The sequence below is a fragment of the Oryzias latipes genome, chromosome 12 (assembly GCF_053564925.1).
Source record: "Oryzias latipes strain Hd-rR chromosome 12, Olatipes_Hd-rR_3.1".
NCBI classification, from domain to species: Eukaryota; Metazoa; Chordata; class Actinopteri; order Beloniformes; family Adrianichthyidae; genus Oryzias; species Oryzias latipes.
The window spans coordinates 17,614,832-17,639,038 of NC_136248.1; the positions used below are offsets into that span (position 1 = coordinate 17,614,832).

Below are 24,207 nucleotides of genomic sequence, written 5' to 3' on the forward strand. Positions count from 1 at the left end.
TTGTGGTTTTAATTTCTGAGTCCAAAACGGGGAAGGAGGGTTGATTATGTTGAAAAATTTTCAAACACTGTGTAGTTTTGCTAAGCAGCAGCATTTAAATAAAGTAAAACCAAACTATTCAACAAATGAGGCGCTGAACAGTTATGTACTAGTTTGACCAAATAGTATTGTACGGGAGTGCTAAGAAATGACAGAAAAATGCAGTTAATGCCTGCTATAAGATGAAAAGAAAATGGTTTGCATACATGTTTGAGGAAAGTAAAATTTAGCTTGTAAAACTTCTAGTCATAGAACCTAAAAAAAAAAAAAAAACTTGATTGGAAAATTAAAAGTAAAAGAGCTGCATAACCATACATTCATACACATGTAAATGATAGCCTTATAATTAATCTTAATCATAAATAGACATATTTTTGCTTATACATATAAAACAAAACATTCAATTCATTAATTTTGAAGTTGGTCAAATAAGAATTTATTTAATTGCTGGAAAAGAAGTGGGAGAAAGTGAACATACATACTCCCACGTCCCACCCCCCTTTTGTGCTAAACTCGGGATTAGTCAGGAGATGAGAATTTCTTTTTCGGTCATGTTTTATGTAGAAAAAATACTACAATGTAAAAAGACAGAAAAGGCAGAATTCTATCTTTAAGCCAGTCACGATATAATCTTTTTAAGTAGTATAAGATAAGAAAACTGTTTATTTGTGGCTCAGTGGAGAATCCTCTACGTTGCTGGGTTACCATGTACCACACGTGTAAAGACCAAAAACAATGCACCAGTATTTGATATTTACAAGAAATATAATGCATTATATTTACAAGAAATATAATGCATTATATTTGTCCAAAACATACAGGGAAAAGGTATGGGGTCATTGCACCACAAAAGAAAGATTGCACCATCATAACTCATTTTATAGATGTGTTTACTTCGTTTGCCTTTTATTTAGATCTGAGTGCAGTATCAAAAGTTATATAGGCATCACGTTTTTTTTCTTTCTAATATTTACATCATTATATTGAACACTTTACAGGAACTTCTTTGTGCTTGTTTTACCCAATTCTTACTTGCTGTTTGGTCTCGAGAACCAATAATTTCTTGCTGACATGAAGCGAAAGCTTTTTGTTCTAATTTTGTCTTTTTTCCTACAGAGCACACATGTCATCTGCGGCAGAAACGGTGGAAAATGCCTCTATTATCTCTGAGAACACAGCACATGATGGAAATCGCTTGTGGATAGGGAACATTGATCCCAAAATCACAGAGTGAGTATCTTAGCCAATGGCAGAAAAAAGTTTTTAAAAGGATCATCTCAATTGTGAGTCAATGGTTTCAGCCAGGCTTTTTTTTTTTGTTAGAATTATTGAATAACTCTGTATTTTTTTGTCATCTATTTTACCACACAGCACTAAACATGGGTAGCCTCATTTGGTTTATTCAGTATGTATTGAACTTGGTAGGTGTTCTCTTTCCAGGATTACATTTTAGGAACTGCTAAATCCAGTTATAATTCAGTCTAAAAAATTAATCTTGAACCCTTGATTTTCCATTTTCCAGGCTCTGCCCCTCAGCTACATATTTTTTGTGTATATAAATGATGAATTAAGCCTGTGAGTGTGTGTCTGTGTCATAGGCTGAGACAGAGCAGAGAGGGCTGGGTGTGTGAAAAAGAGGCAGTGAGGCGTGGAGACCTGCTCTGCTAAGGAGCAGACATCATTCCTCACTCACCTGCCCTGTTTACTCTCTGCCTGTGTCAGCCTGGAGCGAGGTGTGTGTTCCTGTGTGTATTTGTGTGTGTGTGTGTGCCGCATGGCTGAAATTTGGGTGGCAAAGGTGCAGGCTTCCACACTGCTGGAGTGTGTAAACGTCATTAGTGCGTCTCACCTGACACAACATTATAATTGCAGGCAAGTGACTTGTGCGATTGTTTTTAAGGGGCGGGGGCACCATTGATAAATGATAAGAACTTCCCTAGATGTGTTGTGATAGGAAAAGTTTTTCCCCTTTTTTTGTTCTGGGTTAGGGGTTTATTTGGGAGCCTGTGGGGGCTGCTGGAGAATGTACGGGCCACAATTCTGGTGGCGTCTAGACAGGCATTTCCTTCCCCAGCTCTGCTCTACTTCTTTTTAAATAGTCCACTGCTGTGCAGTATGGATGGAAAACAAGATAAATACCTGTGGCCCCTGCTGCTGATTAGAAAGATTAATTAGCTCCAGGACAGTGGATGCAGGGCTCTGTTTAAGTGAGGAGGAAAGCAGATCAGGGATGCAAAGCACAGATTTAAAAAAAGCCATATTGCTGCAGGCCACACATTGCTATTCAAACACTTGGACATTTTCTTTATAGGATTTAGATCAATAAATCCATACCAGACCCAAAGGCTGGGTTTAAAATATCAATTTGTCGAGTGAAACTGTATTTCATTTAGAAGATGTCATATCAGTTCATGTATGAAGGCCATCATCGGTTTTCCAATTAATTTTGAGGCAAGCAAACTGCTTTTCTGTTTCATTGTAATGTGAGAATTTATAGTTTTGTGAGAAAAAGTTGCATCTTTTGCTTAATTAAAATCAACTTGTGAAAAGTTTTCTTCACCAAACAAATCTGGTTTGCGCGAAGAAGCTGGAAAATTAATGAATCTTGAATAATTTCTTTTACCTAAACTGATTTAGGAATTTGGCGGTGATATATAGGGCACATAATGGAACCTGATTGTGCTGTATTTAATTCACTTTTATTTTTAAATTTGGTTGTAGAAAGATAACTTCTTTTTTTTTTTAAATCCTTGGTCTAGATTTTGTTGCTGATGCTACAAAGACGTGTTCCTCTTACCTACAAAAGAAAAGGCTCATCTCTTGTTTCCCAGTATTGGAGTGCATCAGGTTATTCCTGATACACTGTACTACATGCATCACTTGTTTAGTCAGTATGAGGAGAATCATGCCGACAGTGTAGCGACCTATTCCCTTAAGCACAGCGTACGGTACCTGCAAGGGCTTTATTTGTGATTGGTTTTGGAACACAGAAAGCCACGTGGCATCAGTAGCATTTTTTTTCTATTATACCTTTGTTTGAAATCTGTGTGCCGTAAGGCTGTCCTTGGCGTCAAAACCTGCGTCACTATGATGCATACGCTTCACACGCTCCATAAATACAGGGGGTTCATATAACCACGCCCACTGAGGCAAGAGGCGGGATCAAACAAGAACAATGGTTTTAGGATCGCCATCTTGGCTAAAGAATGAGATCAACAGATCAAAAATGGGCAAATTGAAAAGGCAAACATACCTGCCGGTTGTTGAAACACATCCAGACAGAGCTGAAGAATTCTAAAGTTAAAAGGCCAGACCTCTGCATTGTGACGTCAGTTATAAAATCAAATGAAATTCTATAAAATGGGAAAAAAAATCCTCATTACTGCTTTCTTAGACATTAAATAAATACATATACCTAAGGAACTTGACTTCAATTTTTGTTATTTTCTGTTGTAAACTTGAGCAGTTTTGCTTTTAGAGTTAAAAGATAATCTAACAAGCCACCTAGTGGTTCCCGGTTGAACTGACTGAACTGGCTCCGGCTCCTTTTGTTTTCAAACCTCTGTCAAACAGGAAGTCAAAATGTCAGCCCATGATTTAAACCTGGTGGGACCGGTCACCATAGGGTTACAATAAACCCCTCTCATGACAAAACCACATTACCTTCTGTCAAACCATCAAAGAAAGTGGAACATTTCAGCTGTTTACTTTTAGTCCAAAAAGGCCTCCGTATTTATGCTTACATTTCTTTTCCCATTTCATTATAGAAGCTTGTAGCTCTATTGTGTCCAATCTAGGTAGGCGATTAGATCGATTAAGCTGTAATGACGTAAGAGGACAGCACTTCCAATTTGTGTAATGCCTCATCCTCCAGACAGATTGCTCTTGGCCTGCGTGAGATGACTGATGACAAGCCTGCTCCCAAGGAAGAAGACGAAATGTTCCTCTCGGGTTCATTTTGTCAATGAAGAGTCTGTATCTGGAAGAAAAAAAAAACTCCATCTTTAGTGTAAAATGTTTCTTTAGGGATTTTCTTTTTTTTTTTTGCTTCGGAGTTTTTGGTACAAATAAGGGATTTTTTTTTCTGCTATAAGTCTTTTTTCCTCTTAAAGACCCACTCTAATCATCTTCTGTTCTATTGTCCCAGTGGTCTTTTATTATAAATCAAAAAGTCTGTCGTTTTCTAGGCCATAGTTTCTGCAGAGCGCCTTTAATTCATTAGAAATTTGCTTCGGAGTTATGGACTGTTGGCACAAACTTTAAGGCCGTCACTATTTCCCATCATCCATTTGTTTACACTCTCTCCTGCTAACTTACAGCCCCTTACAGCCCCAACCTAACAGCACTGGTGCAACAAAATTGGTGCAGTAATCAATCAACCAATCATATAATCTCTTTCAATCAATCACCTTCTTCTTCTTCTTCTTCTGTTTCCATCTATTAGTAAAGTGCTGCACCATGAATTGGTCATGTAAATGATGAATAAACGCAGCATAGTAACACAATAAAAATGCTTTATTTCCCCACTGAATGCACTTTTCCAAACCATAACTCCGGCTTATCTCGGTCATGGTCTGACTCTCCCTTCCGCCCATTTTCCTTCCTTCCGTTTTTTTTATCCATCCAAGCTTTCGTATCTGGCTCACCTGGCGCCCCCCCCCCCCCCCCCCCATCCTTGTCCTCCTGCACCTTTCATCCTCTTGTCAACATCCCTTCACTGAACTTTACTTTGCCTTTGCCCACCTCTTCCTCACTTTCCTCCCCATTCTCTCTGCCTGTTCCTGCTGTGGTTTTTATGGTCCCCTGGAGAAGCCATCCATTGTGGTCCAGCTCGTTCCATTCCAAAAGTGTTCTTGGAGTGTCTGCTCAGTAATCCGTCTTAGAAACACACAAAGTAAAGTGAACTAAAATCTTAGATAAAATCGAGCTGTTTGCAGAGGAACGAACTTTAAAATGTATTCATTTAGGCTGAAATAATATTCTCATTTTATTTAGCCTTTTTTTGTTTTTTAATCATTTGAAGTTGAGCAAATTTTTTCACTTTAGCAGTGCAGAACCATGTGAGTAAATACCTGCATGATAAACCAACTTTTAAAGCTCAATAGATTCATTTTAAAGACCACTTTGCTCTTTGCAGATGATGCTAGATGAGCCACACACACTCAGGACGCCTGCAGGGTGTTGTCTGGGAAAGCAGAAAGTCTCGCTTGCATACAGCTCTCCAGGGAGATGTAGACAGTGGAAGACATTAATGCAACCTGTTGCCTAACTCCCCAGCGCAGCCCCACAATCCAGCATGGAGTTCCGTTTATACACATAAACACAAACCTGTACAGAGTCACGTCGGTATTTATTGTGACGCATTCCAGTGCTCATCCAAGATGCTCGAAGCAGTAAAAAAAACTGGCATTTTAACAATAAAAGACCAGCGGTAATTCATTTAAAACTCTTTTGCAAAAACACGTGCTCCAAATAAAGGACTCTGTAAACTAAGGAATGCAAAGATGTTTATAAGACGTCTTTATCTGCTGTTCCGCAATTCCATATTTACTGGAAGGTGTCTTTATTCCAACAACTGAGAGTTTATGCCAGTTTTTACGTTACAATAATAAATGTGTTCTCATCTGTTCGACACAATTTGACAAATGCAGAAAAACACAACAATTGTGATCACTGCTCTCAGGATCAAGGCCAGATATAGGAAAAGGGGAGCAGTGTCCTCCATAAGGATGTGACTTCCCCCCTTAAAAGTGATGGCCTGCAGAAATCTACAATTAATTGAAGAAATAAAAGTAAGATGTAGCTAAAAGCAAGAAAAAACCCTGGGAAATGCAGAGGATGGTGTCAATGAGAGCATTCAACAAAATATTTATTAGACATATCAAAGAAGAAGATGGATATATGAATAGATGAGCTAATGCGATGATGTTTTCTTAGCATTTTAGGGCTTTGGCGGGATATGGCATCCCAAGCTATGGAGACTGGCTATATCCAGGCCTACTGAGGTGTGCATAGAATGTAGTATTATCTAAAGAAGAATAACTTTCAAGACACAATATTAAGTATTGTCTTCAATCACAACCATCATTATGGGGACTACCGGATCAAAGTCCCTTCTAAAACAAATGTAATTGGCTGCAGTTCATCAAGTAACCATTGGGGGAAAAGTTACAGGTTTGGCAATTCCTATTGATTTTGATGTAAAAAAAAAAAGTCAAAGTTAAAATTCAGCAGGCTATTTGATTGGTTGAAAACTCTTAGATAAACTCTTGATTTCATTATGGCACAAATAAAGGTGTTGCAGTTTGATTGACACACAATTTTCTGCGGCTGAAGTGCAAATCACATCAACAACTCACTTAATGGAAAAACATGTTTAAGATCACAACAAAAAATGAAAAAGCAAAACAATTAATAAAAAACAACAACAGTACATTTTAGAAATCAAAAAACTAATTCCAGAAACCAAAAAAAAGAGAAATCAAATAAAAATTAAAGCCGCAAGCGGCGTTGTATGGCCCGCAGACGCAACCCGCCTTCCACGCCCAATTCTACGCAACACCGCGGCCCTCTCCGCCCTCACCGCCCACAAATTAAAAGCTAGTCAAGGCTGGATTTGCTAATAATGCTAACTATGCTAACTATGCTAATGTGACTAAAAGACCTAGCATAGCGATTAGCATAATCAACTCTCTCAGAAAAAAACATTACCTAAAATGCTAATTATGCTAACTATGCTAGCTATGCTAATATGGCTAAAAGTGCTAGCATTGCGATCAGCATCTTCAACTTACTCAGAAAAAAACATTACCTAAAATGCTAATTATGCTAACTATGCTAGTAATGCTAACATAGCTAAAAGTGCTAGCATAGCGATCAGCATCATTAACTGACTCAGAAAAACACATTACCTAAAATGCTAATTATGCTAACTATGCTAACTATGCTAACATAGCTAAAATTGCTAGCATAGCGATCAGCATCATCAACTGACTCAGAAAAATACATTACCTAAAATGCTAATTATGCTAACTATGCTAGCTATGCTAATGTGGCTAAAAGTGCTAGGATAGCGATCAGCATCATCAACTGACTCAGAAAAACAAATTACCTAAAATGCTAATTATGCTAACTATGCTAGTTATGCTAACATAGCTAAAAGTGCTAGCATAGCGATCAGCGTCATCAACTGACTCAGAAAAACACATTCCTCCATTGGTGAGAGCTATATGTCATAAGTTGATAAAAAAAAACCACTTTTTCCAAAATGGCGGCTTTTTTGTTTATTTTATCTCCATAGCAACCATTTTATGTTTCGTTCCCCTTGAGAAGACGAACAGATTGACGTCAGTTTCGGACAAATCGGTAAAAGTAAACTTTTTGTCGTCCTTAGCAACAGTGGTTTTATGCTAACCACGCCCACATTCCTTATATGTCCAGAACCAGTGTTTTTCAATGTATTCAGTTTCAGGCATGAATGCATGCATTCAATTTTCACTGTATTGTATTGAAAGGCATGGGAGTTATAACAGTGCGCCACTTTGCTAGCTTGCCACGCGCACGCCGTTCAAAATCTACAACTTCTAATTCCAACATTTTTTCCACAGTAGCTTGCCATTGATGCCCAAAAAGTTTCGAGACAATCGATGAAAATTCCAACGACAAGTTTACGTTTGAATCCGGTGGTAAATGTGTTTTTTATAAAAAATTCAAGATGGCCGCCTTTTCCCGAAGTCAAAGGTCGACGAAACTCCAGAGGTGATTGTAGACTTACGCTAGGGACATGCGACTCAAATTTCGTCAAAATCGCTCGAAAAAAAGTTCCTTTTTCCATATTGTGTAAAAACGCGAAAAACTCAAAATGGCAGATTTGGGCACAAAATGGCCGCCAAACCATAGGTCGTGTCGCCATCACGTAATAATTTCAAAACTTTGTTTGGATATACTCTACAAAGTTATCTGGGTTTCGTTAGCCAATTCTTAAAAATAAAATCGAAAAAATTTTTTTTTTGCTGAGTCAGCACTTTTTTTTGCGATCGTTTTTTGTTTACCACGGCCACATTCTTTTCTCGATTTTGTCGTATGTGACATCGTTTTGTTCAGTGTGGGCCAGGGTATCGCATATTTCAGTTTCAGGCTATTCCGATAAAATATGTGCGAGCTAGCTAAAATGGCGACGGTTGCGAATTCGCCACGCGCACGCCTTTCAAATTCTACAACTTCTAATTCCAACATTTTGTCCACAGTAGCTTGCCATTGATGCCCGAGAAGTTTCAAAAAGATCGCTAAAAATCCCTAGGACGAGTTTTCGTTTATATACGTTACTAAAGGTGCTTTTTTAAGAAAATTCAAGATGGCCGCCCCTTCCCAAGGTCAAAGGTCAACGAAACTTCTTTGGTTATAGTAGAATCAGGGTCTTGGCATATGTGTGCAATTTCGTGAAAATCGCTTAAATAAAAGTGTCGTTTTCCCATATTGTCAAAAAACACGAAAATCGCCATTTCTCTGAGTTCGCCACAAAATGGCCGCCAAGCCGTAGGTCGTGTGGCCATCCCATAATGATTTAAAAACTTCTTTGGGATATTTCCAACACGCGTGTTTTGGTTTCATAGCTCTATTTCGAAATATTTTTTTTTGGCCCCATAAAGAGATTTCGGCCCATTCATTTTTTTTACGGGAACGCTCGCTGTGATGTCATCGATTTCGGGGGGGTGACGTTCTCTTTGCCGAAAATTCATTTTCAATTTATCCCAGGTGTGTGCCAATTTTGGTGAGTTTTCGGGTATGTGGCGGGGGTCAAATTTGAGCTCAACGGATCCGTTAGAAATGGGAATAATAATAATAATTAAAGCCGCAAGCGGCGATGTATGGCCCGCAGACGCAACCCGCCTTCCACGCAAAACTCTACTCACCAACGCCTACCTCACCGCCCTAACAGCCCATAAATTAAAAGCTAGTCAAGGCTGCATTTGGTAATTATGCTAACTATGCTAACTCTGCTAATGTGGCTAAAAGTGCTAGCATTGCGATCAGCATCATCAACTGACTCAGAAAAACACATTACCTAAAATGCTAATTATGCTAACTATGCAAGTTATGCTAACATAGCTAAAAGTGCTAACATAGCTAAAAGTGCTAGCATAGCGATCAGCATCATCAACTGACTCAGAAAAACACATTCCTCCATTGCTGACAGCTATATGTCATAAGTTGATAAAAAAAACCCACTTTTTCCAAAATGGCGGCTTTTCTGTTGATTTTATCTCCATAGCAACCATTTTGTGTTTTGGTCCCCTTGAGAGGACGAACAGATTGACGTCAGTTTCGGACAAATCGGTAAAAGTAAAATTTTTGTTGTCCTTAGCAACAGGGGTTTTATGCTAACCACGCCCACATTCCTTATATGTCCATATCCAGTGTTTTTCAATGTATTCAGTTTCAGGCATTAATGCATGCATTCAATTTTCACTGTATTGTATTGAAATGCATGGGAGTTATAACAGTGCGCCACTTTGCTAGCTCGCCACGCGCACGCCGTTCAAAATCTACAACTTCTAATTCCAACATTTTTTCCACAGTAGCTTGCCATTGATGCCCAAAAAGTTTCGAGACAATCGATGAAAATTCCAACGACAAGTTTACGTTTGAATCTGGTGGTAAAGGTGTTTTTTATAGAAAATTCAAGATGGCCACCTTTTCCCGAGGTCAAAGGTCAATGAAACTCCAGAGGTGATTGTAGACTTACGCTACGGACATGCGCGTCAAATTTCGTGAAAATCGCTCGAAAAAAAGTTCATTTTTCCATATTGTGTAAAAACGCGAAAAACTCAAAACGGCAGATTTTGGCACAAAATGGCCGCCAAACCGTAGGTCGGGTCGCCATCACGTAATGATTTCAAAACTTTATTTGGATGTACCCGACAGAGTTATCTGGGTTTCGTTAGCCGATTCTTAAAAATAAAATCCGAAAAAAAATTTTTTTGCCGAGTCAGCACTTTTTTTTGCGACCGTTTTTTGTTTACCACGGCCACATTCCTTTCTTGATTTTGTCGTATGTGACATCGTTTTGTTCAGGGTGGGCCAGGGTATCGCATATTTCAGTTTCAGGCTATTCCGATAAAATATGTGCGAGCTAGCTAAAATGGCGACGGTTGCGAATTCGCCACGCGCACGCCTTTCAAATTCTACAACTTCTAATTCCAACATTTTGTCCACAGTAGCTTGCCATTGATGCCCGAGAAGTTTCAAAAAGATCGATAAAAATCCCTAGGACGAGTTTTCGTTTGTATACGTTACTAAAGGTGCTTTTTTAAAAAAATTCAAGATGGCCGCCCCTTCCCAAGGTCAAAGGTCAACGAAACTTCTTTGGTTATTGTAGAATCAGGGTCTTGGCATATGTGCGCAATTTCGTGAAAATCGCTTAAACAAAAGTGTCGTTTTCCCATATTGTGAAAAAACACGAAAATCGCCATTTCTCTGAGTTCGCCACAAAATGGCCGCCAAGCCGTAGGTCGTGTGGCCATCCCATAATGATTTCAAAACTTCTTTGGGATATCTCCAACACGCGTGTTTTGGTTTCATAGCTCTATTTCGAAATATTTTTTTTTGGCCCCATAAAGAGATTTCGGCCCATTCATTTTTTTTACGGGAACGCTCGCTGTGATGTCATCGATTTCGGGGGGGTGACGTTCTCTTTGCCGAAAATTCATTTTCAATTTATCCCAGGTGTGTGCCAATTTTGGTGAGTTTTCGGGTATGTGGCGGGGGTCAAAATTAAGCTCAAAGACGCCGTTAGAGGACAAGAAGAATAATAATAATTAAAGCCGCAAGCGGCGTTGTATGGCCCGCAGACGCAACCCGCCTTCCACGCCCAACTCTACGCACTACCGCGGCCCTCTCCGCCCTCACCGCCCACAAATTAAAAGCTAATCAAGGCTGGATTTGCTCATAATGCTAACTATGCTAACTATGCTAATGTGACTAAAAGTCCTAGCATAGCGATCAGCATAATCAACTCTCTCAGAAAAACACATTTCCTAAAATGCTAATTATGCTAACCATGCTAGCTATGCTAATGTGCCTAAATGAGCTAGCATTGCGATTAGCATCATCAACTGACTCAAAAAAACACATTTCCTAAAATGCTAATTATGCTAACTATGCTAGCTATGCTAATGTGGCTAAAAGTGCTAGCATAGCGATCAGCATCATCAACTGACTCAGAAAAACATATTACCTAAAATGCTAATTATGCTAACTATGCTAACTATGCTAATGTGGCTAAAAGTGCTAGCATAGCAATCAGCATCTTCAACTGACTCAGAAAAACACATTACCTAAAATGCTAATTATGCTAACTATGCTAGCTATGCTAACATAGCTAAAAGTGCTAGCATAGCGATCAGCATCATCAACTGACTCAAAAAAACACATTTCCTAAAATGCTAATTATGCTAACTATGCTAGCTATGCTAATGTGGCTAAAATTGCTAGCATAGCGATCAGCATCATCAACTGACTCAGAAAAACACATTCCTCCATTGGTGAGAGTTATATGTCATAAGTTGCTAAAAAGCCCACTTTTTCCAAAATGGCGGCTTTTCTGTTGATTTTATCTCCATAGCAACCATTTTATGTTTTGGTCCCCTCGGGAGGACGAACAGATTGACGTCAGTTTCGGACAAATCGGTAAAAGTAAACTTTTTGTCGTCCTTAGCAACAGTGGTTTTATGCTAACCACGCCCACATTCCTTATATGTCCATATCCAGTGTTTTTCAATGTATTCAGTTTCAGGCATGAATGCATGCATTCAATTTTCCCTGTTTAGTATTGAAATGCATGGGAGTTATAACAGTGCGCCACTTTGCTAGCTTGCCACGCGCACGCCGTTCAAAATCTACAACTTCTAATTCCAACATTTTTTACACAGTAGCTTGCCATTGATGCCCAAAAAGTTTTGAGACGATCGAAGAAAATTCCAACGACAAGTTTACGTTTGAATCTGGTGGTTAAGGTGTTTTTTATAGAAAATTCAAGATGGCCGCCTTTTCCCGAGGTCAAAGGTCGACGAAACTCCAAAGGTGATTGTAGACTTACGCTAGGGACATGCGAGTCAAATTTCGTGAAAATCGCTCAAAAAAAAGTTCATTTTTCCATATCGTGTAAAAACGCGAAAAACTCAAAATGGCAGATTTTGGCACAAAATGGCCGCCAAACCGTAGGTCGTGTGGCCATCACGTAATGATTTCAAAACTTTCTTTGGATATACCCGACAAAGTTATCTGGGTTTTGTTAGCCGATTCTTAAAAATAAAATCCGAAAAAATTTTTTTTTGCCGAGTCAGCACTTTTTTTTGCGACGGTTTGTTGCTTACCACGGCCACATTCCTTTATCGATTTTGTCGTATGTGACATCGTTTTGTTCAGTGTGGGCCAGGGTATCGCATATTTCAGTTTCAGGCTATTCCGATAAAATATGTGCGAGCTAGCTAAAATGGCGACGGTTGCGAATTCGCCACGCGCACGCGTTTCAAATTCTACAACTTCTAATTCCAACATTTTGTCCACAGTAGCTTGCCATTGATGCCTGAGAAGTTTCAAAAAGATCGATAAAAATCCCTAGGACGAGTTTTCGTTTGTATACGTTACTAAAGGTGCTTTTTTATGAAAATTCAAGATGGCCGCCCCTTCCCAAGGTCAAAGGTCAACAAAACTTCTTTGGTAGTTGTAGAATCGTGTTTTTGGCATGTGTATGAAATTTCGTGAAAATCGCTTTAACAAAAGTGTAGTTTTCCCATATTGTCAAAAAACACGAAAATCGCCATTTCTCTGAGTTCGCCACAAAATGGCCGCCAAGCCGTAGGTCGTGTGGGCATCCCATAATGATTTCATAACTTCTTTGGGATATCTCCAACACGCGTGTTTTGGTTTCGTAACTGTATTTCAAAATATTTTTTTTTGGCCCCATAAGCGATTTTCGGCCCATTCATTTTTTTTACGGGATCGCTCGCCGTGATGTCATCGACTTCGGGGGGGTGGCGTTCTCTTTGCCAAAAATTCATTTTCAATTTATCCCAGGTGTGTGCCAATTTTGGTGAGTTTTCGGGTATGTGGCGGGGGTCAAAATTAAGCTCAAAGACGCCGTTATAGGACAAGAAGAATAATAATAATAATAATTAAAGCCGCAAGCGGCGTTGTATGGCCCGCAGACGCAACCCGCCTTCCACGCCCAACTCTACGCACCACCGCTGACCTCACCGCCCTCACAGCCCGCAAATTAAAAGCTAGTCAAGGCTGGATTTGCTAATTATGCTAGCAATGCTAACTATGCTAATGTGGCTAAAAGTGCTAGCATTGCGATCAGCATCATCAACTGACTCAGAAAAACACATTATCTAAAATGCTAATTATGCTAACTATGCTAGCTACGCTAATGTGGCTAAAAGTGCTAGCATTGCGATCAGCATCATCAACTGACTCAGAAAAACACATGACCTAAAAAGCTAATTATGCTAACTATGCTAGCTATGCTAATGTGGCTAAAAGTGGTAGCATAGCGATCAGCATCATCAATTGACTCAGAAAAGCACATTACCTAAAATGCTAATTATGCTAACTATGCTAGCTATGCTAACGTCGCTAAAATTGCTAGCATAGCGATCAGCATCATCAACTGACTCAAACACATTACCTGATATGCTAATTATGCTAACTATGCTAGTAATGCTAACATAGCTAAAATTGCTAGCAAAGCGATCTGCATCATCAACTGACTCAGAAAAACACATTCCTCCATTGGTGAGAGCTACATGTCATAAGTTGATAAAAAAAACACTTTTTCCAAAATGGCCGCTTTTCTGTTGATTTTATCTCCATAGCAACCATTTTATGTTTTGGTCCCCTCGGGAGGACGAACAGATTGACGTCAGTTTCGGACAAATCGGTAAAAGTAAACTTTTTGTTGTCCTTAGCAACAGGGGTTTTATGCTAACCACGCCCACATTCCTTATATGTCCATATCCAGTGTTTTTCAATGTATTCTGTTTCAGGCATTAATGCATGCATTCAATTTTCACTGTATTGTATTGAAATGCATGGGAGTTATAACACTGCGCCACTTTGCTAGCTTGCCACGCGCACGCCGTTCAAAATCTACAACTTCTAATTCCACCATTTTTTCCACAGTAGCTTGCCATTGATGCCCAAAAAATTTTGAGACGATTGATGAAAATTCCAACGACAAGTTTACGTTTGAATCCGGTGGTAAAGGTGTTTTTTATAGAAAATTCAAGATGGCCGCCTTTTCCCGAGGTCAAAGGTCGACGAAACTCCAGAGGTGAATGTAAACTTACGCTAGGGACATGCGAGTCAAATTTCGTGAAAATCGCTCGAAAAAAAGTTCATTTTTCCATATTGTGTAAAAACGCGAAAAACTCAAAATGGCAGATTTTGGCACAAAATGGCCGCCAAACCGTAGGTCGTGTCGCCATCACGTAATGATTTCAAAACTTTCTTTGGATATACCCGACAAAGTTATCTGGGTTTCGTTAGCCGATTCTTAAAAATAAAATCCGAAAATTTTTTTTTTTGCCGAGTCAGCACTTTTTTTTGCGATCGTTTTTTGTTTACCACGGCCACATTCCTTTATCGATTTTGTCGTATGTGACATCGTTTTGTTCAGTGTGGGCCAGGGTATCGCATATTTCAGTTTCAGGCTATTCCGATAAAATATGTGCGAGCTAGCTAAAATGGCGACGGTTGCGAATTCGCCACGCGCACGTGTTTCAAATTCTACAACTTCTAATTCCAACATTTTGTCCACAGTAGCTTGCCATTGATGCCCGAGAAGTTTCAAAAAGATCGATAAAAATCCCTAGGACGAGTTTTCGTTTGTATCCGTTACTAAAGGTGCTTTTTTGCGAAAATTCAAGATGGCCGCCCCTTGCCAAGGTCAAAGGTCAACGAAACTTCTTTAGTTATTGTAGAATCAGGGTCTTGGCATATGTGTGCAATTTCGTGAAAATCGCTTAAACAAAAGGGTCGTTTTCCCATTTTGTCAAAAAACATGAAAATCGCCATTTCTCTGTGTTCGCCACAAAATGGCCGCCAAGCCGTAGGTCGTGTGGCCATCCCATAATGATTTCATAACTTCTCTGGGATATATCCAACACGCGTGTTTTGGTTTCGTAACTGTATTTCAAAATATTTTTTTTTGGCCCCATAAGCGATTTTCGGCCCATTCATTTTTTTTACGGGAACGCTCGCTGTGATGTCATCGACTTCGGGGGGGTGACGTTCTCTTTGTCGAAAATTCATTTTCAATTTATCCCAGATGTGTGCCAATTTTGGTGAGTTTTCGGGTATGTGGCGGGGGTCAAAATTAAGCTCAAAGACGCCGTTAGTGTGCAAGAAGAATAATAATAATGAAACGAAGCAGAAACAATATAGAAGTTTTTGCGGTTAGGATTTCCCATGTATTTCAATGCGGCCTGTCTTTTACTATAGGCTGGGCATGTCTTTTTGGCTTTAAACCCGTCTTTTGAGGGCTTTTTTGGGCATTTTTGTGTTTTTGTCGTCATTTTTGCGACTACAATTTTGTCGTTTTTGCGTTGGTGTTGTGCGTGTGTGTGTGTATTTTTGTTGCGTTACACAATTGTCGTGTCGTTGTGTGCTTTGGGCGACTTTTGACCCCATTTTTTGGCGTTTTGACGCGTTTTTTTGACGTTTTGGACCTTTTTGAGTGTTCGACCCTCGTACCAGTTACAATATGGTCCTTGCAGTCTATGACTGCTGCGGGCCATAATAATAATAATGAAACGAAGCAGAAACAATATAGAAGTTTTTGCAGTCAGGTGGCCTATGTATTTCAATGCGGCCTGTCTTTTACTATAGGCTGGGCATGTCTTTTGGGCTTTATACCTGTCTTTTGAGGGCTTTTTGGGGCTTTTTTGTGCTTTTGTCGTCATTTTTGCGACTACAATTTTTACGTTTTTGCGTTGGTGTTGTGCGTGTGTGTGTGTATTTTTGTTGCGTTACACAATTGTCGTGTCGTTGTGTGCTTTGGGCGACTTTTGACCCCATTTTTTGGCGTTTTGACGCGTTTTTTTGACGTTTTGGACCTTTTTGAGTGTTCGACCCTTGTACCAGTTACAATATGGTCCTTGCAGTCTATGACTGCTGCGGGCCATAATTAAAGCCGCAAGCGGCGTTGTATGGCCCGCAGACGCAAACCGCCTTCCACGCCTTCCACGCCCAACTCTACGCACCACCGCCCTCACCGCCCTCACCGCCCTCACCGCCCTCACCGCCCACTTTTGATGAAGGCTAGTCAAAACTGCATATGCTAATTATGCTAACTATGTTAGCTATGCTAATGTGGCTAATAGTGCTAGCATAGCGATCAGCATCATCAACTGACTCAGAAAAACACATTACCTAAAATGCTAATTATGCTAACTATGCTAGCTATGCTAATGTGGCTAATAGTGCTAGCATAGCGATCAGCATCATCAACTGACTCAGAAAAACACATTACCTAAAATGCTAATTATGCTAACTATGCTAACTATGCTAATGTGGCTAAAAGTGCTAGCATAGCGATCAGCATCATCAACTGACTCAGAAAAACACATTACCTAAAATGCTAATTATGCTAACTATGCTAGCTATGCTAATGTGGCTAATAGTGCTAGCATAGCGATCAGCATCATCAACTGACTCAGAAAAACACATTACCTAAAATGCTAATTATGCTAACTATGCTAGCTATGCTAATGTGGCTAAAAGTGCTAGCATAGCGATCAGCATCCTCAACTGACTCAGAAAAACACATCACCTAAAAGGCTAATTATGCTAACTATGCTAGCTATGCTAATGTGGCTAAAACTGCTAGCATAGCGATCAGCATCATAAACTGACTCAGAAAAACACATTACCTAAAATGCTAATTATGCTAACTATGCTAGCTATGCTAACATAGCTAAAAGTGCTAGCAAAGCGATCAGCATCCTCAACTGACTCAGAAAAACACATTTCCTAAAATGCTAATTATGCTAACTATGCCAGCTATGCTAATGTGGCTAAAATTGCTAGCATAGCGATCAGCATCATCAACTGACTCAGAAAAACACATTCCTCCATTGGTGAGAGTTATATGTCATAAAATGCTAAAAAATCCTCTTTTTCCAAAATGGCGGCTTTTTGTTTATTTTATCTCCATAGCAACCATTTTATGTTTTGGTCCCCTTGAGAAGACGAACAGATTGACGTCAGTTTTGGACAAATCGGTAAAAGTAGACTTTTTGTCGTCCTTAGCAACAGTGGTTTTATGCTAACCACGCCCACATTCCTTATATGTCCATATCCAGTGTTTTTCAATGTATTCAGTTTCAGGCATAAATGCATGCATTCAATTTTCCCTGTTTAGTATTGAAATGCATGGGAGTTATAACAGTGCGCCGCTTTGCTAGCTTGCCATGCGCACGCCGTTCAAAATCTACAACTTCTAATTCCAACATTTTTTCCACAGTAGCTTGCCATTGATGCCCAAAAAGTTTCGAAACGATCGATAAAAATTCCAACGACAAGTTTACGTTTGAATCTGGTGGCAAAGGTGTTTTTTATAGAAAATTCAAGATGGCCGCCTTTTCCCGAGGTCAAAGGTCGACGAAACTCCAGAGGTAATTGTAGACTTATGCTACGGACATGCGAGTCAAATTTCGTGAAAATCGCTCGAAAAAAAGGTCCGTTTTCCATATTGTGTAAAAACGCGAAAAACTCAAAATGGCCGATTTTGGCACAAAATGGCCGCCAAACCGTAGGTCGTGTCGCCATCACGTAATGATTTCAAAACTTTGTTTGGATATACCCGACAAAGTTATCTGGGTTTCGCTAGCCGATTCATAAAAAAAAAATCCGAATTTTTTTTTTTTAGCCGAGTCAGCACTTTTTTTTGCGATCGTTTTTTGTTTACCACGGCCACATTCCTTTATCGATTTTGTCGTATCTGACATCGTTTTGTTCAGTGTGGGCCAGGGAATCGTATATTTCATTTTCACGACATTCCGATAAAATATGTGCAAGCTAGCTAAAATGGCGACGGTTGCGAATTCGCCACGCGCACGCGTTTCAAAATCTACAACTTCTAATTCCAACATTTTGTCCACAATTGATTGCCATTGATGCCCAAGAAGTTTCAAAAAGATCGATGAAAATTCCTAGGACGAGTTTTCGTTTGAATACCTTACTAAAGGTGCTTTTTTATGAAAATTCAAGATGGCCGCCCCTTCCCAAGGTCAAAGGTCAACAAAACTTCTTTGGTAGTTGTAGAATCGTGTTTGTGGCATGTGTGTGCAATTTCGTGAAAATCGCTTGAACAAAAGTGTCGTTTTCCCATATTGTGAAAAAACACCAAAATCGCCATTTCTCTGAGTTCGCCACAAAATGGCCGCCAAGCCGTAGGTCGTGTGGCCATCCCATAATGATTTCATAACTTCTTTGGGATATCTCCAACACGCGTGTTTTGGTTTTGTAACTGTATTTCAAAATATTTTTTTTTGGCCCCATAAGCGATTTTCGGCCCATTCATTTTTTTTACGGGAACGCTCGCCGTGATGTCATCGTCGTGGGGGGGGTGACGTTCTCTTTGCCGAAAATTCATTTTCAATTTATCCTAGGTCTGTGCCAATTTTGGTGAGTTTTCGGGTATGTGGCGGGGGTCAAATTTGAGCTCAACGGATCCGTTAGTAGACAAGAAGAATAATAATTAAAGCCGCAAGCGGCGTTGTATGGCCCGCAGACGCAACCCGCCTTCCACGCCCAACTCTACGCACCACCGCCCTCACCGCCCTCACCGCCCTCACCGCCCACTTTTGATGAAGGCTAGTCAAAACTGCATATGCTAATTATGCTAACTATGCTAGCTATGCTAATGTGGCTAAAAGTGCTAGCATAGCGATCAGCATCATCAACTGACTCAGAAAAACACATTACCTAAAATGCTAATTATGCTAACTATGCTAGCTATGCTAACATAGCTAAAAGTGCTAGCATAGCGATCAGCATCATCAACTGACTCAGAAAAATATATTATCTAAAATGCTAATAATGCTAACTATGCTAGCTATGCTAATGTGGCTAAAAGTGCTAGCATTGCGATCAGCATCATCAACTCACTCGGAAAAACATATTACCTAAAATGCTAATTATGCTAACTATGCTAGCTATGCTAATGTGGTTAAAAGTGCTAGCATAGCGATCAGCATCATCAACTGATTCAGAAAAACACATTCCTCCATTGGTGAGAGCTACATGTCATAAGTTGATAAAAAAACCACTTTTTCCAAAATGGCCGCTTTTCTGTTGATTTTATCTCCATAGCAACCATTTTATGTTTTGGTCCCCTCGGGAGGACGAACAGATTGACGTCAGTTTCGGACAAATCGGTAAAAGTAAACTTTTTGTTGTCCTTAGCAACAGGGGTTTTATGCTAACCACGCCCACATTCCTTATATGTCCATATCCAGTGTTTTTCAATGTATTCTGTTTCAGGCATTAATGCATGCATTCAATTTTCACTGTATTGTATTGAAATGCATGGGAGTTATAACACTGCGCCACTTTGCTAGCTTGCCACGCGCACGCCGTTCAAAATCTACAACTTCTAATTCCAACATTTTTTCCACAGTAGCTTGCCGTTGATGCCCAAAAAGTTTCGAGACAATCGATGAAAATTCCAACGACAAGTTTACGTTTGAATCCGGTGGTAAAGGTGTTTTTTATAGAAAATTCAAGATGGCCGCCTTTTCCCGAGGTCAAAGGTCGACGAAACTCCAGAGGTGAATGTAAACTTACGCTAGGGACATGCGAGTCAAATTTCGTGAAAATCGCTCGAAAAAAAGTTCATTTTTCCATATTGTGTAAAAACGCGAAAAACTCAAAATGGCAGATTTTGGCACAAAATGGCCGCCAAACCGTAGGTCGTGTCGCCATCACGTAATGATTTCAAAACTTTCTTTGGATATACCCGACAAAGTTATCTGGGTTTCGTTAGCCGATTCTTAAAAATAAAATCCGAAAAAATTTTTTTTTGCCGAGTCAGCACTTTTTTTTGCGATCGTTTTTTGTTTACCACGGCCACATTCCTTTATCGATTTTGTCGTATGTGACATCGTTTTGTTCAGTGTGGGCCAGGGTATCGCATATTTCAGTTTCAGGCTATTCCGATAAAATATGTGCGAGCTAGCTAAAATGGCGACGGTTGCGAAATCGCCACGCGCACGCGTTTCAAATTCTACAACTTCTAATTCCAACATTTTGTCCACAGTAGCTTGCCATTGATGCCCGAGAAGTTTCAAAAAGATCGATAAAAATCCCTAGGACGAGTTTTCGTTTGTATCCGTTACTAAAGGTGCTTTTTTATGAAAATTTAAGATGGCCGCCCCTTCCCAAGGTCAAAGGTCAACGAAACTTCATTGGTAGTTGTAAAATCATGGTCTTGGCATGTGTGTGCAATTTCGTGAAAATCGCTTAAACAAAAGGGTCGTTTTCCCATTTTGTCAAAAAACAAGAAAATCGCCATTTCTCTGTGTTCGCCACAAAATGGCCGCCAAGCCGTAGGTCGTGTGGCCATCCCATAATGATTTCATAACTTCTCTGGGATATATCCAACACGCGTGTTTTGGTTTCGTAACTGTATTTCAAAATATTTTTTTTTGGCCCCATAAGCGATTTTCGGCCCATTCATTTTTTTTACGGGAACGCTCGCTGTGATGTCATCGACTTCGGGGGGGTGACGTTCTCTTTGTCGAAAATTCATTTTCAATTTATCCCAGATGTGTGCCAATTTTGGTGAGTTTTCGGGTATGTGGCGGGGGTCAAAATTAAGCTCAAAGACGCCGTTAGTGTGCAAGAAGAATTATGGTCCTTGCAGTCTATGACTGCTGCGGGCCATAATAATAATAATGAAACGAAGCAGAAACAATATAGAAGTTTTTGCGGTAAGGATTTCCCATGTATTTCAATGCGGCCTGTCTTTTACTATAGGCTGGGCATGTCGTTTTGGCTTTAAACCCGTCTTTTGAGGGCTTTTTGGGGCTTTTTTGGGTTTTTGTCGTCATTTTTGCGACTACAATTTTGTCGTTTTTGCGATGGTGTTGTGCGTGTGTGTGTGTATTTTTGTTGCGTTACACAATTGTCGTGTTGTTTTGTGCTTTGGGCGATTTTTGACCCCATTTTTTGGCGTTTTGACGCGTTTTTTTGACGTTTTGGACCTTTTTGAGTGTTCGACCCTCGTACCAGTTACAATATGGTCCTTGCACTCTGTGAGTGCTGCGGGCCATAATAATAAACATTCGAAAAACAATATAGAAGTTTTTGCAGTCAGGTGGCCTATGTATTTCAATGCGGCCTGTCTTTTACTATAGGCTGGGCATGTCTTTTTGGCTTTAAACCCGTTCTTTGAGGGCTTTTTGGGGCTTTTTTGGTTTTTTGTCGTCATTTTTGCGACTACAATTTTGACGTTTGTGCGTTGATGTTGTGCGTGTGTGTGTGTATTTTTGTTGTGTTACACAATTGTCGTGTCATTTTGTGCTTTGGGCGACTTTTGACCCCATTTTTTGGCGTTTTGACGCGTTTTTTTGACGTTTTGGACTTTTTGAGTGTTCGACCCTCGTACCAGTTACAATATGGTCCTTGCAGTCTATGACTGCTGCGGGCCATAATAAACATTCGAAAAACAATATAGAAGTTTTTGCGGTTAGGATTTCCTATGTATTTCAATGCGGCCTGTCTTTTACTATAGGCTGGGCATGTCTTTTTGGCTTTAAACCTGTCTTTTGAGGGCTTTTTGGGGCTTTTTCGTGTTTTTGTCGTCATTTTTGCGACTACAATTTTGTCATTTTTGCGTTGGCGTTGTGCGTGTGTGTGTGTATTTTTGTTGCGTTACACAATTGTCGTGTCGTTTTGTTTGTTTTGACTTTTGACCCCATTTTTTGGCGTTTTGACGCGTTTTTTTGACGTTTTGGACCTTTTTGAGTGTTCGACCCTCGTACCAGTTACAATATGGTCCTTGCACTCTGTGAGTGCTGCGGGCCATAATGAAACGTTTTGTGAGACAAAAGTAATTTCCAGAAATGAAAATGTCATGTGCTTTATTGATATTTTAGGATTCTTAATTCTGTCTGATAAAAGCTAGGAACCGGATAATGATAAATCATGTAATAAAATGGTAACAGTATAACAGGGGTGGGATTCTATAAGTTTGCTTCCTTCCACTCCATTTCAAGCAATATTTATTAATATGTCTAATTATCCTAAGTTTGATAGGTCATTGTATGAATGTATAACTGATGATTGTATTGTTTTTGTGTTTTATTCTTATTTGATTGCTTGAAATAAACAATTTCAAATCCCAAATAAAATATATATTAATAAACGTTTTTTGATTAATATGGAGCATCTCCAGTATTGCCTCGTGCCTCAATTTTGGTTAAAATGATGGACAAATGTCATCAGTCATTAGTTTTAAATTTGAAAGTTAATTTTAGTTATGAACTACAATATTTCTTTCCCTTGGTTGTAACGTTGTAGTGCCTTTATAGATTATAAATGGACAGGATCTTGATTTCTTTTCTATTCCTCAATTTGTATTTTTGCTGCTTTCAGTGTAAACAACATTTAGTTTCATGAGTATTTGTTTACAATAAAATACATTGTTTTCGATATTTAAAATCTAAAATAGTCTGAATGAATTTGCCGTTCTGCTACATACTGAAGAATTGTGTGAAATACTTTGTCTATGTGGCCTTGACCCTGTTGCTTTACTGTCAGAAAAATATTTCTTCTCTATGACGACCAGTGGTCAGTTCTGCACACAAACACTGCGTGGCTCCTCAGTGACCACATGTGTCCTCGCCGCTTCTCCAACAATTCCCTTTGCAGCTCTACGCTGTTGGTGGAGGTTGTTTATGCAGAACTCGCCGCTCAGCGGGGATTTAAGGCTTCCTCTGTTTTATTCCCTCATTGTCCTGCTACTGTATCCTCAGCATTGTCTCAATAAAAGATTTACTGTCAATGGCCTGTCACACCTGCTGGCCTGCTGCTAAAAAGGTGCCAAAACGAGAGAGCTGTCCTTCTCATTAGCCCCATTCACTTGACAAATAACACAGTGGAAGTGATCCAAGTGACGATTTCACAGGCCTGTCCTGAATTTGAAACCATTCTGGGAATGTGCATCCTTAAATAGGAATCTAAGCTTCTATTTTTGTCAAATCTGAATGCTTTTTAACGGCATCTTTAAAGTCTTTTTGTCCCTAAAACGTGTCTCCTCTCTTGAATAATTCCTGTCTTGACAGATATCACCTAATAAAGTTATTGGAGAGGTTTGGCCAAGTTAAGCAGTTTGACTTCCTGTTTCATAAGTCTGGGCCTTTGGAGGGGCAGCCGCGGGGCTACTGCTTTGTCAACTTCAGCACCAGAGAGGTATGTGAAAAAGGGCACATCCCTCCTAACAGTTTCTTTTTTTTTCTGTTGCTGTTCAACATCTGTGACCTGAAAGTGTTGTGTCAGTCTGATATGTTATTGAGAAAAAGAAATCTCACTGACTCCGGTCTAACTTTGAATCTTTTTTGCACATGCTCCGAGCATGACAGCGGTTTTCCTTTTTGCATGCAGACAGGCAGACGTCGTGCATCAGATCAAACGAGCTCCTCGCCGTTAACTGTCACGGTCCTCCGCGCGGTTTCAATTGTCAGAAAACCCGTGAGTCATCCTCAGGCCGTAAAAAATCTCATTGTGCTTCTGGCTGGAGTGGAACATATTCCTAAAACAAAAACGGACTTGAAAGGAGCGCGTTCACAGCTTCGGCGGGCCGTATTTGTTTTGGAGTGTGCCTGAGCATCATGATAAGCATTTAGTTTCACAGCTAGGATCTATCAGTGGGATATGAATCCCTCCCTACAGGATTATACAGCGGAAGCCAGTGTTTATCTTCCACACTTTGACACAATTGCATTGGAGACACAGTTAGATAAAGAACTCTTAGTGATGTAATTTAGCATAAAACTACTTACTTGTTTGATTAGATGAAGCTGCATTTTGTTTTCTGCCACAAACAGCTCAGGCCTCAAGCTGGCAGGGATGCATCTATCATTTTTTTCCCCCCTTCATTAT

At 39.8% G+C, this 24,207-nt stretch overlaps 1 protein-coding gene across 8 annotated transcripts in view; it reads left to right on the plus strand.

Moving 5' to 3' along the window:
* rbm18 (RNA binding motif protein 18) overlaps positions 1-24,207 on the plus strand; it is a 30,885-nt gene that overhangs the window by 617 nt on the left and 6,061 nt on the right. For all 8 annotated transcript variants that reach the window (XR_013659348.1, XR_013659347.1, XM_078955818.1 and 5 more), the window contains 2 exons: positions 1,156-1,269; positions 23,391-23,517. Coding sequence is in view for 6 of the 8 variants with exons in the window: in XM_078955818.1 (XP_078811944.1) it covers positions 1,163-1,269; positions 23,391-23,517 (234 nt within the window). In the remaining 2 variants the exon portion in view is untranslated. The remainder of the gene's footprint in view (positions 1-1,155; positions 1,270-23,390; positions 23,518-24,207) is intronic.